General features: G+C 37.3%; 2 protein-coding genes across 6 annotated transcripts; one reads left to right on the top strand and one right to left on the bottom strand.

Moving 5' to 3' along the window:
• The first annotated feature begins 768 nt into the window (after positions 1–768).
• Positions 769–6,225, top strand: LOC109051369 (transmembrane and ubiquitin-like domain-containing protein 2). The gene is made up of 3 exons (XM_019068925.2): positions 769–922; positions 2,123–2,647; positions 4,624–6,225. The coding sequence occupies exons 2-3, from the start codon at positions 2,139–2,141 to the stop codon at positions 5,009–5,011; spliced, it is 897 nt and encodes a 298-aa protein (XP_018924470.2). The 5' UTR covers positions 769–922; positions 2,123–2,138; the 3' UTR covers positions 5,012–6,225.
• A 286-nt stretch (positions 6,226–6,511) lies between these two features.
• LOC109045993 (ataxin-7-like protein 3) lies at positions 6,512–15,312 on the bottom strand. Of its 5 annotated transcripts, none has more exons than XM_042727436.1 (13): positions 15,092–15,311; positions 14,329–14,439; positions 13,961–14,093; positions 13,703–13,874; positions 13,278–13,375; positions 13,107–13,129; positions 12,960–13,005; positions 12,801–12,838; positions 12,618–12,686; positions 11,378–11,421; positions 10,237–10,308; positions 8,114–8,250; positions 6,512–8,038 (listed from the first exon to the last, which is right to left on the bottom strand). In XM_042727436.1, the coding sequence occupies exons 2-13, from the start codon at positions 14,377–14,379 to the stop codon at positions 7,779–7,781; spliced, it is 1,143 nt and encodes a 380-aa protein (XP_042583370.1). In that variant the 5' UTR covers positions 14,380–14,439; positions 15,092–15,311; the 3' UTR covers positions 6,512–7,778. The 5 variants fall into 5 exon arrangements, with proteins under 5 accessions (XP_042583370.1, XP_042583398.1, XP_042583381.1 ...); XM_042727464.1 differs by having other exon boundaries at positions 6,512–8,026; positions 15,092–15,309; XM_042727447.1 differs by lacking the exon at positions 15,092–15,311 and adding an exon at positions 14,887–14,907.
• Positions 15,313–15,527: the final 215 nt, after the last annotated feature.

Genomic DNA, 15,527 nt, shown 5'->3' on the forward strand with positions numbered 1-15,527 from the left:
TAATATATATCCATCAAATAAACATCCAAATAAATATAAACCTCTTTTTCTTCTTTGCCTATTAAAAATTATTTAATGTCCGATGGCAAATCATTCCATATTTTCATTCCTCAATACATTGCAGTCCGTTGCTTTGCATTAGTTTTCGAAGCAGAATAAAAAATCCTCTTGATGCATGCCTGGTGTTAAAATTATGACTAGCACTACTATACAAAAGTTGACAAAACAGGACATTAGGAACTCTAGACACTGAAATATTTCTAATAAAACAAAGCAGAGAAATAATTGTCCTATCCTTCACTAGTGGCCAGCCTAAAATTGTATGCATTCTTACATTATCAGTCCTTCTGTTACAGTTTAGAGTGAGTCGAATTTCTTTATTTCTCACGGTTGCTAGTTTATTTCTTTATTTTTTTTTTTTTTATTTAGATACTATAATATTATATTGTAAGATCTGCATTAATCCCATTTTTGTAAACCACTACATTTGCAAAATAAAAGTTGTATTTGCCAAACAAGGAGCTAAAATTTTAAGTCATTTATGTGGTGTATATGTAGGGGCCTGATACAACCATTTTTGCCCTTGAACGTAGTTTTAGTTATATAAATACGTTTCTATATATAATTTATAGACATCTAACAATAACTACAAACACAGCTGTTTTTTTTGTCACCAGCGTGTCATGTTTCGATCGCTTCGAAACAGTGAATCATTTTGATTCACTTCGAATCAATTGATTCGAAGCTTCTAAAAGGTTCGTTTCTCCATCGAACACCACGTGACCTCCATACGCTGAGCGTCAGCTGTACGCGTGCGCGTGAGACTGTACGTGTGTTTATTACTCTTAGCCAAGTGTTTTGTCGTTCAACCGGTGTAGGGATTAAAACATCGTCGATCCAGAATGATCTGAAGTAAAAGAAGGTAAATGTGCTGTAATATCTGTTTAAAGGACATGTGTTCTGTTAAAACTTGTGAATCAAGGTCGTCCTACATCGCCGCTAAGTTACATGATTAGCTGCCTTCCCTTGCAGACAGACAAAACAAAGCAGATACGTTTTCATTTAATGTATTTTTATGTACGGTATTTCGTCTCCTCTGTTATTTATATCGAGTGTAGCTCATTCTAGGCCCTGTTGGCGACATTAAATGTGCAACGGTGAAGGTTTGTTAAAGGTTTCACGGCTTTAGTGGAAACCGCTAGCGAGCCTCTAAATGTATAAACTGTCTAGTAACATTATATTATTAATGAGCTAATATGTAACTTAACAGAGGGGAATTACAGTTTTAATGCAAGAAATGTATATGTCACTCAGTACGTAATGTCATCGGGCTTACTGTCTAATGCGGCTAAGAAGTGTCACTTAATGTTAGGTAACAGAGTTACGGGTCTTTACACTCTGAGCGATCCATACACACACACACACACACACACACACTGATGTTCTGCTAGATGATCTGCCCAGACAGGTAATGCTTTCTAACAGTGTAACCCACACTTCAAGTCCAATAACAATTAAACCTTATCAATGACAGCTATTACCTATCATAAATAACATATTCAAGCAGGTCACTAAGACTGAGATGACATCTGTTAAGTTTTGGTCTTATTATGAAAGATTTAAGTAATATCAATACAACTGTTGAGATACTGTGAATATATATATATATATATATATATATATATATATATATATATATATATATATATATATATATATATTATATATATATATTATTGCTATTTTGAATTAGTTTTAATTTTTATATTTTCCATTTTCTTTTTAATTCTAGTTAAAGTTTAAGTAATTTTGTTGTGGTGTTGTCATTTTATAAGTTTTTGTTGAATGTCTATAAGTTTAAGGTTTTTAAAATATTTCAGTTAACCTTTTTTTTGGTTTACAAGTAGCAATCCCCCCCCCCACTCTATTCCAGAGGAAAGAAATATGTCTCATTCAAAAATTGTCTCTGAAATAACCTTCATTTTTGGTGCTATTGGATAATGTTAACAAATTGTCTCGTAAATTATCCTGCTTCACTTGGTAATTTGTCACATGATGTAAGTAAAAAGGGTTGTGAACATATTTAATGTTGACTTGATCTTTCTGTTTCTTGTCTGCGCAGGTAGAGAGGGGCTGGGATGGCGGTGTGTGCTCTAACTGTGCTTGACGGGCTCGGGGAGGAGGCCACAGCTTTGGGCAGCGTGGTTGTCCTGTTCCTGGCTGTGGTTCTTGCCTGGCTGTCTACCCACGTGGCCGACCGTGGAGATCACATTCTGGGTACCATTCTCACTGTGGGCGCCCACGCCTCCCTCATCGGCCTCGGGGGACACGACAGCTACTCGAGCCCCCCGCCCAGCTCAGAGCCCAGCGAGCAGCTGGACGAAGAGCCCGCGGAGGAGGAGAAACAGGAAGAGGGAGAGGCCCGGCCAGATGGGCGAGAGGATGTGCCTGGAGAGGAGCTACTGGATATTCAGGGTGGCAGGAAGAAAGTGAGCTATGTTCAGGCTGAGGAAAGGGAAGAGGGGAAAGAGGAAGGGATGGAAGAGGAGGATGAGGCCACCAGTATCACGGTGAGACTAAAGTTCCTGAATGACACGGAGGAGCTGGCAGTACTCAGACCACAGGACACCATTGGACTGCTGAAGAGGTGAGACCAACACACACATGAAGCAGTGAAAAATTAAAGTGAACTCTTATGTATGAATTGGAGAAATTGAAAAAGACTTTCTTTAAAGTCTGAATTGAACTTAAGGGGCACCTATTATGCCCCTTTTTACAAGATGTAATGTTAGTCTCGGGTGTCCCCAGAATGTGTCTGTGATGTTCCAGCTCAAAATACCCCACAGATGTGGAAGATTTATTTTTTTGGGACATGTCTAAAAAAAGAGCTGTTTTTGTGTGTATCACTCTAAATGCAAATGAGCTGCATATTCCTGCCCTGTCTTCAGAAGAAGGCTTGGCCTGTACATCTCTGCTTTGCATACCTACAACAATAAACAGCTGGTAGAAGCAACATAACTGAGAGCGAGAGAACCGGTGTTCAGCCGTACATGTTTGAACCAGAGTCAGACACAGATGAAGGAGAGACTCCGGCAGAAGAAACACATATGAGAATGAACCAGGACGTCTCAGAATGGGTTTTTTGATACGTTTATGTATCAAAACGTATCAAGGGCCTAAACATTGTGACGTCACATTGCTAAGAGAATCAAAATGGCATGTCTAATGAGACTGATTTGGTTTAATGGAGATTAAAAAATAATAAGTGGGTGGATTTTTATCGTAGTGGGGTGGTTGTGTTCACACACTGCCACACATATTTATGTACAGACACCATGTTAAAGTGTATTTTGCATAATAGGTGCCCTTTAAAGGATTAGTTCACTTCCAGAATAAAAACTTCCTGATAATTTATTCACCCCCATGTCATCAAAGATGTTCATATCTTTCTGTCTTCAGTCAAAAAGAAGGAAAACATTCAAAAATGATCCCAGCCGAGGAATAAGTGTCCTATCTAGCGAAACAATTGGTCATTTTTTATTTTAAAAAAAAGTATATATATATATTTTTAACCACAAATGCTCATGTTTTCGGATTCAAATTCGACCAATCCATGTAACTGGAAAAGAAGTTATTTTCAGTCTTTCAAAAAAATTGATGACGAACTTGCAGTTTATGCAACTGGCCACAGATCTAGGACTAGATCAGATCTAGCACAGATCTGGGGGAAAAAAGAAAACACTATTCAAATTACTTTCAAAGTACTGTTCCAGCCTTTTTTACTATATTCAATATATACCTTGATTTTTAAGTTCAATAAAAGGGGCATTTTTGAAGCCGTACACACTGTATATATACAAGTCAAAAAAATCAAATAAGTCTCTTATGCTCACCAAGGAATAGAGAAATACAGTAAAATACTAATATTTTGAAATATTATTAACATTTAAATATTTTTTATGTTTTCTATTTTAATATATTTTACATTTGTCTGCTGCTAAATTTATTCCTGTGATGGTAAAGCTGAATTTTCAGCATCATTACTCCAGTCTTCAGTGTCACATGATCCTTCAGAAATCATTCTGATATGCTGATTTGCTGCTCAAGAAACATTTCTGACTATTATTATTGTTTAAAACAGCTGTGCTGCTTAATGTTTTTGTGAAAACCGTGATACATTTATTTCAAGCTTCTTTGAATAGAAAGTGCAAACAATAGCATTTATTAGAATTTTTTGTAACATTTAAAATGTCTTTACTGTCACTTTTGATCTTACTGACCCCAAACATTTTAACAGTAGTTGAATTTTTACCTTTTAAATGTTATACATTTTGTTTGACACTATGCATTACATTTCTGACACAATATTTTGCCATCCCCATGACCACGACACCCAGATAGAGAGTTAGTTGCATCAACATTTTGCCACTGAAGTTTAAACCACATCGAACCATTAGTGTCTTAATGCAATAACATCTGTCACAAGACAGGGTGAGACTGCAAGAATAAGAAATGTAATGGCCAAAAGCAAATGCATTAAAATCCTTCCTTTATTTGGTGTTGCTTAAATGCACAAGCAACTCACTTTTGTTTGTTAATGATTTCTCTCTCTGTGTCTCTCAGCAAGTACTTCTCTGGCCGTGAACATCAGATTAAGCTCATCTTCCAGGGTCAGCTGTTGCAGGACCCTCAGCGCTCTCTCCTGTCCCTCAACATCACCCACAACAGCGTCCTCCACTGTCACATCTCTCAAGCCCAGGCGCTGCGTGAGGCGGCCGCAGAGGAGAGCCCTCGAGCTGGGAGGGGCTCCATGCTCAGCGGGGGGTTTCGCTCGGCCGGCTTGGCTCTCAGCACAGGAAGCCTGGTGATCCCCGTGTTTGTGGTGCTGCTCGCCGTCATCTGGTACTTCCGAATCAACTACCGCCAGCTGTTCACTGCCCCGGCCACCATCTCTTTGGTTGGGGTCACAGTCTTCTTCAGCTTCCTCATCTTCGGCATGCACAGCCGATGAGAGGATGGGTGAAGAGAGGAATGATGCCAATATTAGGGAAGAAGGAAACGAAACGATAGGACTTGAAAGTAATCAATCAGTGGTAGCCGAGAAAGTTCTCAGGGAGCCCTTGAGGGTTCTGGTGCCATGGAAGTCGTGCGTGTGGTGAGAGTGTGTGCTAGTGCTTTCAGCTTCATTCATGAGCAGCACAAAGTAATACTGCTGTATAATTTAGCTTCTTGGGGAAAAATTAGCTTTATAATTATTCAATCTCAGCTTAAAGTGTAGCTTCTCTGTGTAAAGAGAAGTCAGGATCCCATGTCTGACTGGTCTTTTCAATTAGAGGAATCGCAATTTGTCAACTGATTGGTTTTTATCAATTAATGTCTCTTCTTCTCTGGGAATAGCACTACTATCTTCTGTAGTAGCAAAAAAAAAAAAAAAAAAGGTATGTTTAAATGTTAATACACAAATAGCAGATATTTTGAGACATCAGTTTACTCATTTTTGATGTTTGTGATTGAAGGATTTTTTTTCTTTTGCCAGTGTCACTGAAATCTGTATTTGTTTCATACTTATTTCTGCATAACATTCTGGTTTAGCATGTCTGCTGCTAGTTACAGCTCATTGTTAACATTTAGGACATGAAAGTTTTATACATGATGAGTTTACATGCAAACATACAGAAGCATTTGGACTGCTATATCCTGAGGAGTCTGTTGAATACTCACTGCATTAATGGGCATTTCATATGCAATATCAATAACAAAGCAAATAATTTTTTGTCCTGTGTAAAATCTGTATATAAGCAATGTATTTACTGTAGATAAATCAAGAGGGGCATGGAGGAAACTAAAAGCTCTCTGAGGCTGATGATACACAGGGCAACTTTTTTGAGCAATATTGTTTGGGCACTTTCCCATTGAGAATGGTTAACAAATTTCTATATGGATACTTTAGATGGGTCGTGGGCCCTGTGTCTCACTTGGTTGCCCGTTGGCGGCAACATTGCTCAAAAAGTTGCCCTGTGTGTCATCAGCCTGACAGTTTGATGGTTCTTGTATAAATGGGTCATTTCTCTCAGTATTGTCAGCAATATCTGCATATGTTTTAGGAGAAATCTAGTCTACCTATTCTCATTCTCTCATTACAGACAACTAGCACCTCTTTAATTAAAATGCTTTTTGGTTTGGCTTTGATGCAGTAGTTCAGAATAAATTCGCTCATCTTTGAAATGAAGGTTTTTGTTCTTATCCACACAATTAACACCATCCATGATCCAGCTTAAAGAGCAACACTCACAAAATATATTTTGAAGAAAGTTGGAAACCAGACAATATTGGAGCCTATTAACTTCCATTGTATGGAAAAAAAAAGACATTTCTCAAACTGTAAACAAGCATATCCCAAAGGATAAAGATTGTCATACATTTTTTGAAATGACACGAGGGTGTGTAAATCATGACATTTTTTGGGTGAACTGTCCTTTTAAGAGTGAATTAAGAATGTGTGAGAACAAACAATCCTGAGAAATATTTATTTAGACTATTACAGAGATAATACAGTCCATTGAGAGCCAGAGCAATAGCTGAGCATCACAGAAGAAACATCCACCCACAGCAATTGTATATCCTAAGTTGTACCAAGGTTTTTTTTTTTTTTCTCCATCATGCAGACGTTTCAGTTCACACTCAGGGAAACTCTCAGGTCATTTAAACTTCAAGAAACCAAATTCACAAAAGACAGATCAATGACCAAAAAAAAAAAAAAAATATATATAAATTCACTGAAAATACAATAAGGCGCCTATACGGGCTGGATGTTATCCATTTAAGTGCATCTACAATTACTATTTGCTTTTCAGATTTTTTTTTAACAAACATTTTATACAAAAGCTGACATTGAACAAAGTGCTCTAAGGCTCACCAAACTCTTCAGCCATTTAAACTTTGTTATCCAAGAAAATGCATACGTTACAGATCAAGAAGTCAAAAAGCCATGATTAAATAATAAAAAAATTACATTGACACTAAACTAAATAAATAGAGTATCAGACAAGAAATATTAACCATGACAACAAACAAGAATATTAACTTCAAAAGAGACAAAAAGCAAAAGATTGTGTATTCACAGATTTGGCAGAAAGCTGTCGGTAGCACTATGTAAGTCCATTATTTAGCAAGACATTGTCAAGAGAGAGTATGAGTAGTAGCTTCACTTGCAGAAAGCAGCTGAGAAGAGACAACAGGTTGCAGTAACATTAGCAAGACGATATGAAGGAAAGACACCCTTTAAAACCAGTAGAGGACATTGCCCAGATTAACCTAATGTATACATGTGCCACTAGGGAACAAAATATTTGCAACATCCCATTCACATACATGCAGTCTGTTCAGCATTCACCCATGCATACCACATTTTCATGTGTCACTGTAAACCCAAATCTCATGTATACACACAAGCGTATGCAATAACACAATGACAGTGAACTGCATAGTAAAATTAAAAAACATTCTTGCTCCAACTCACATCCACATACGAAAACCACATTTAATCACAAGAACACTCACTTTTCACTGTGCAACACTGTGCCATAACAAATGTACTCTATTGTGCCCCGGATACGTATGTCTGAAATGGTGTCCAGATCTTTCCTCTCTTACACACACATTCAACGGTGAGCGTCTCATCTCGTTCATATACCTTGAAATGGTGGAAACTAGAGATCACATAAGGACGCATCAAATCAGTCATTATCATAAACTGTGTGTAAGTGTGTGAATGTTCCTTAGTTCAGGTCATCGTAGATGCTAAGGGCTGGGGGAACTGGCAGTTTTGGTCGCTTTTTCCGACTGGACAGGGCCAGTGCATTCTGGGAGCTGCTGCTACCGCTCCCGCCACTTACTACTCTATCTCGGTCTCCTCTCTCTCGTTCCTGCCCTTTGTCCCGCTCTCCTCCACTTCCAGTGGTAGTCAGAGTCAGCGTGCTGGGCTTCTTCTTTTTCTTAGGTCTCTTAGATTCTGAGTTATTGGTGCCTGACAACAAGACTGCGGATAAGTAAAAAAAAACTAAAACAAAGACAGAGCATGCAATTTTTTAAAAAGCTTTCATGAAAAACTCACTGGCTTTTGAAGATGCTGAGTCTGATGGTGAGATATCAGAGGAACCATCCCACTGGAGGCGAGACATGATGAGTTGGCCATCAGGGGCATCATAGCCATCATTTTCCAGCATTGTATCAGAGTCAGGTAGCGCTGACCTGTCAAACAGGAAGGAAGATATAACTACACAGAGAAAATGCTGAATAAGCACACCTTTACCAAGAACCCCAGTTCAAAGAAACAATCAAAAGAGCTGAAACCAAAGAGACATTTGCTGATGAGCTAACATAATTTCCACTGTCACCCTTCACTTTACAGGTTAAAACTGCACATTGAATTTTCAAAAGCATTATTAAAATTGTGAAGCTAAATAACTATTTTTTATTTTTTACTTGCTTTGGATAACAGCATCTGCAAAGTGCCTTAAATGTAAATGAGTCTACAAAAGCATGGAAATTAAGATATTAGTGTCATTTATGGAAATAATATGCTCAGTTAATAAAGCAAAAGGACTAGAAAAATTGGGCTTCTTCATGAAAAAAGAATATTAGGAACAGGTCATAATTTAAACCGAATGTTATTAAAGGGATACTCCATCACAAAATGAACATTTTGTCATTAATCGCTTACCCCCATGTCGTTCCAAACCCGAAAAAGCTTTGTTCCTCTTTGGAACACAATTTATGATATTTTGGATGAAAACCGGGAGGCTTGAGACTGTCCCATAGACTGCCAAATAATTAACAGTGTCAAGGTCCAGGAAAGTATGAAAAACATCATCAGAATTGTCCATCTGCCATCAGTGATTCAACTGTAATGGTATGAAGCGACAAGAATACTTTTGGTAGACGAAGAAAACAAAAATAACTGCATGCAGCTCAGATTTGCCAAAATTGCGCTACGCTGATTTGGAGAGACACAGAGGAGAGGAATTGTTGAATAGTCATTATTTCTGTTTTCTTTGTCTACAAAAAGTATTCTCGTCGCTTCATAACGTTACGGTTGAATCACTGATGGCAGATGGACTATTATAACAATGCTTTTCATCCAAAATATCTTAAATTGTGTTCCGAAGACGAACGAAGCTTTTATGGGTTTGGAATGACATGGGGGTAAGTGAATAATGACAAAATTGTCATTTTGGGATGGAGTATCCCTTTAAATAAGATCTCATTTGTTAACATTAGATAATGTATTAGCTGACATGAACTAACAATGAGCAATACATTTTTACAGCATTTATTAACTTTGGTTAATATAAGTTAATAAACATACAGTTGTTCATTGTACATGTTAGGGTTGGAATACATTATACGACTTTTAATATCTGAACAGATTTTATAACACTAAACATTTGCTGACTTTTAAATGGTTACAGAGGAAAAACTGGGCATCATTCCCTGTTAAAGTTTAAAGGCATTCAGAACACAACAAACTCACATTGAAACATGCTTCCTGTTGCTAGGAAACACATTTAGATTGAAAACAATGTTTTCAAAAATTGGTTTAAGATATCACACCTTTCATATCTGCCCACTAGATGGAATCATAGTATAAAGCTAAGTCTGCACCCATAATACACAATGTGATTTTCTGTGAAATCTGTCAGCTTTGACTGCTCAGAATCTGCAGACTGACTCTGGCTTGCTCCAACTAATGTTGGCTCTTCCAGACTGCAAAATGTATGGGAAAAAACTTGGGAAAAAGTTTCAGCCTTTACTTAAAAATGCATTAACTAATGTTAACAATAGATGCAAATTTTGATTTCAAAATTACTATTAGTAAAGACTGAAATGTACAACAACTAAGGTTAATAAATGCTTGCACTGTTCATTTTTACTTTGTTAACTAATGTAGTTAACTTATGTTAACATATAAAACCTTATTATAAAATGTTACCCTTCATCTCACACTTAAGAAAAATCACAGCAGACTAAGATGTACACTGACTCCAGATGGTGTGCCTCAAGGCTCAATTCGAGGACCTATTAGATTTTCACCATTATGTTTGGGCAGCTGCTACAACTGAACACAAGCTTGATGAAAAAGAGGTATATTAAGAGAGAGACAGATGAAAGGAGAGAAAAGCGGGTGGGTACATTGATTGTTTTCTGATCAGGGTTGGGAGAAAGGGTGAAACTCACGCGGACGGCCCAAGGAGGAAGACCCTGACTGCCCTCCTCTGTTCGTCCGTGTGCTGGGGACACCGCTGGGACCTGCCAGGACACAACGTGGCATTACGCACTGCACCAGAGACAAAGACGGCCAAGAGACTGGGTGAACACTGCCAGCAGGACTGGAAAAGGGACTCTAGGGTTAGATATTAGCATTTAGGGAAGGGGGTTTCCGTGCTGGCTGATGCTCAAGAAGTCTCTTGCTGCGTAAAACAGGCAGTGCTTTAAAACAACCTATGACCGTCCAATTAGGAAATGATGGTGCACTTTTATGTCCAATTGGAATGGAGACAGATTATTTCAATTAAACATTTTTAACAAAAGCAAGGCCAAATTAAATGACACAGGAAAGAAAACTGAAAAGTGAACACCAATCAAAAATACGGGGTTTATATGGAGTTGCCAGTTGTGTTCCGTAAAATCAGTCCCAACATAACATGATCATTTCCATTTACACAAATGAAAAAGATCATGTGTTCACACATCACATGCACAATCGATCTTTGGCTCTAAAGCAGCAGCGCACACTAATACATACACACCCTCGACACTCGAACAGTGAAAAACGATGTCCCCTTGACTGTACCTGTTCCTCGTACTTCTGATCACATGACAGGCTTCATTAGAGGAACGGTTCACTCAAAAATGAGCATTTTAATCATTTAAACAATTACCAATTAAAACAGTATGCTCTTCTTTTTTGTTATACAAATATGTTCATAAGTATTGATCAGTTCAAAAGCTACAAATATTTCTACATGTAAATGTTGCTTAATGCAGGGTTATAAGCAGCCTTAACATAGAGTAAAAAAAAAAAAGATGTTTGGTCAGGCTTACAATATGCAAAGACCTTAAATCTCCTAGACTGGTTTGACAGATGTTTCAGCCTTCAGTAAGTTTGTATTCCTCATAATATACGCCTGCTGTGGAAAAATACTTACTCTTTGCTGGCAAAAGAACTGGTGGTGACTTTCACAGTCAATAAGGTAATGGAAAGAAACTCTGAATGTCAGTGGCCTTAGTGTATCACAGTGTGCATGTGTAAGAATAAATCACTGATGTTTATTTTTATGGTTTCCTGTTAGTTCACAAATATGGACTGAATTCTTACCGAGTACACATCTTCTTTGTGTGCTCTGATACGACCCCACATTGCTGAGGAAAGAGAAAGCCTGTTAGCAAGAGGTAAACTCCAGTGGTTGAGAGATTGTATAATGCCAATAATACCATTTAATGGCAAAACAGCTGAAAAGAAACTAAAACGATTAACACATTTCACACATTTACAAAAGATCTTGGTAGATTTTTTTTAACTTAAAAAAAGAGGGAAATACCACTTCTGTTAATGGTCAAACTTATCCTAATAATTGCAAATGTTCAAAATATTAGTTCAAAGTATTATACAGTGAAATAGCTGACATTAATTTACCACTGAATGCGTGTAAGATAATTTGGGGTGGTCAAACACAAAAAACTTTACTCTAACGCTCCACTACATTCAAGTATTTTTTTAGTTGAAAGGGTACATATTTTCCTATATCCAAGCTTAATAAAGATTTTAATTTACCTGCATTTAAATCTGAAACATTACTATATGGTAGAAAAAAAAAACATCAAGAGTTTGGATAAGTAGAGAAGATATGATTTAGAATTAAATTTCAGTTTTAAATTGCATTTTCTGAAAATGAATTAAGATTTTCTTTCCACTGTAATTAATAATTAAATAACTTGTTAATTATGAGACTTTTATTTGTAGACCTAGCTATAATTTTTTAGATAATTTATTATTCATTTTCTTTTCTTATTTTTATTAGTATTCTTCTTCTTCGTTATTTTTTTTTAAATATATTTCTTTTCTAGATGAAAATTAAAAAATATATTATATGGTAAACAGTCTACATAATAGTAATAAATATAATAAAGTGACGTGACATTCAGCCAAGTATGGTGACCCATACTCAGAATTCGTGCTCTGCATTTAACCCATCCGAAGTGCACACACACAGAGCAGTGAACACACACACACACTGTGAACACACACCCGGAGCAGTGGGCAGCCATTTATGCTGCGGCGCCCGGGGAGCAGTTGGGGGTTCGGTGCCTTGCTCAAGGGCACCTAAGTCATGGTATTGAAGGTGGAGAGAGAACTGTACATGCACTCCCCCCACCTACAATTCCTTCCGGCTCGAGACTCGAACTCACAACCCTTCGATTGGGAGTCCGACTCTCTAACCATTAGGCCACGACTTCTAATTATATAAGAATGTAACATACTCTCAATAAAATATTTTGAATATTTTCTCTATGTAAGAATATCATAGTCATTTATGTATGTGTATAAGGCTGTTTACCGTAGTCAGTATGGAGCGCAGCTCCTCAGGTCCCAAAGTCTCATAACTGATGCCAGAGCTGTAGTTATACTGCATGAGTGAATGAGAGAGAGAGAAACAACATCGCTGTAACACTACAGTAATACATGCAACAGTGAAAGCAAGAACCAATGTTATAAATATTAAAATAATTAATCACCTCACCTTGTACAGTTCTGGATTGACATTACTGCTGAGCTCTCCTGCAGTGCAACAAGATACAAAACAACTCTCAAAACGTTCAAGTGAAGCCTGCTGTCTGTCATGCAGTGCACTACTTTTAAACAGCTCCTGAAAGCTAGACTGAGTCAGAATAAAACCCACCATTCTTGTGCTTCAGGGATTTGGATCTCCTGGGAGAGTTTGGATTCTAAAACAAAAAAAAAAGATTTATTCAAATATTATTTTCAATTTATTATAATTCAGAACATTTGGCTTGCATTTTCAACATATCCGATAAAAGTTTTATACCTTTTCTGACTTTCTTTTCTTGGCTGTGAAAATAAGAGGTTAATAAAATGTTATCATTTATGATTAAAATCAGGCCTTCATAAGATTAAAAAAAAAATGGTGCAACATTTGGAGACAAATAGTGGTGAAAGACGTAAAAGGAAAAGAGAGAAACAGAATGCATGAGCTCACCTTTCTTTTCTGAACCATAGGACCAGTCATTGTCATTGATATCATCATTGTCTTCCTGATCGCTTTCTGACTTGCTTGTGTTGTTGCTGCTGGCTATTCTGTAGAAACACCAAAACAACCAATGCTTTGGAACGCCATTCAAATTTTCCCTCGGGATCAATAAAATCTCTCTATCTGGCAGAGAGTCTGTGTTATCTTTGGAAAATAATCATTTGAAATGCATCACCCCTAATTTTTCACATTTTGCCACCAGTACATTGCAATAGAATAAAAACACTGAAGTAAAACAAAAAAGCATAGAGATTCATTAGGATGAATTAATCATTTCGGTCAGCTACTGCTTTAAGCATCCCCTTAACCGAGTAATGTCTGTGTATTTAGTGAGAAAAAGGTAAACTCATTTAATTTTATGTGAACTTGAGCACCTGCGGTTGGCTATTCGGCTGCTGTTGCGGCCCATGCCGAGACACTTCTCCAGATGAGGAGCAAAGCGAGAGGCTGCAATACTCCGGCTGCAGTTGGGACACACACACTCCTTATTCTTCCACTGGTTGTACACCTGCCCAAAGATGTCCACACCAGGCTGGTCCACTATTTCTACATCAGAGGGAGCATGAATCTTAAAAGCATGCATCCTAGGCTTTAGAAATAATGAATTTGTTTATTTGGTATGACTGACTCACCAAAATCCTTCATACTTTCTTGGTCCGTTTCATCCAGGAAGAAGTAGCCCTGTTTGACCGCCCTGTGCACCTCAAAGCACAGCCCTAAACAGGCATCTTCCACCAGGTCAGAGTAGACGTCGTGAGCCAAGGCCTACGACAAAGGAGAGGTTTTGCGAGAGAAGGTAATTCATTTGAGTCAAACTGATCAAATGAAATCATGTATCTTATCTGTCTATGATACAGGCTACTTTGTGAATTTTAGAGGTGAACAATTCTTACGCAAACAGATGCATTTATATGAACACAACCATTACAACAACAACAAAAGCAGATATATACTCTTCTGTATGTCTCATAAATTAAACTCATTATCTGCAACACTTTACCTCTAGCTTGGTGTTTTCCAGGCCTGACAGAGACATATCCTCCATTTTCATTTGCAACAGCTATTGTAGGAGAGCTATCATTGTCGACAATGCTGAAAGAGGCTTGAAACACTGAAAAACACAAATACAAACAAAGGCACATTACATCATAGTCAATGTGATATCATAGTATGGTCATCCTACTATCTAAAGATAAAAGTATGCCTTTTTACTTAACAATTAAATCAATAAAATAAGAGATTCAGCGTTTCGAAATAATTAGTGAACATCTGAAAACATTTTAAACAGCCATTTACAACCATATTTGGTAATGTTGTTAACTAAATGTTCTTTCTTAAAATAAAAATAAAACATTTTCTAGGCTATAAGGTCCGTTTTATAACATGCATGCCATATTTATGAATTATTTATCACGTTCAGCTAGCTGATATAACGGGAATACTGTGAAAATGGGCGGGCAAAGCAATTATTCAGCGAAACAGCAAACAAATAAGATAAACGATTTCCAGTAATTAATAACTAGTGTATATGTAAACCTAATAAGACTGTTGAACACACATGTACACGCTGTCATTGTAAACAGTTGACAGGCACGACTGTGACACTGCCCGGTTTTCTGTCATATAACTTCCCACATGGAGGGTTTAGGAAACACTGTTTCAAAACCGCAGAAATATGTGTTACAAAGTACTACCTGCCGCCGCGCGCGCTCGCAAAAAAAGCATATTTGTTGCGCTCTTCTTTAAATTGTATCTCTACTCACCAAGACTGGACGGGCCGGGTCTTGTGTTATTCAGGGACCGGCTGTTCTCTGGTTTAACGACAACATAGAAGAAACATGCTCAGGACGAACGTACATGTGAAAATATTATGTTACAAAAATGATTAGATGCCTGGTTGAATAAGTCGTTTGAGTACAGATGATGTTTGAAAATATAACAACGCTGCCATTTTGGCTCCGGTTAGACATCACTAGTCTATTACTGATCTTGGGTGACACATCGATTGAGCTTGCCTTTCATATTTACATATAAGCAAATGCATACACACATATTGAGATATACATGTATATTTTATAAGGTCCATTTTATAACATGCGTGTCATATATATAAATTATTATTACTACATATATTACACATATTATTACATATATGTGCATATACATATATTCACCTATGTATTTTATATATATATATAT

This window comes from Cyprinus carpio, chromosome A3 (assembly GCF_018340385.1).
Source record: "Cyprinus carpio isolate SPL01 chromosome A3, ASM1834038v1, whole genome shotgun sequence".
Taxonomy (NCBI): domain Eukaryota; kingdom Metazoa; phylum Chordata; class Actinopteri; order Cypriniformes; family Cyprinidae; genus Cyprinus; species Cyprinus carpio.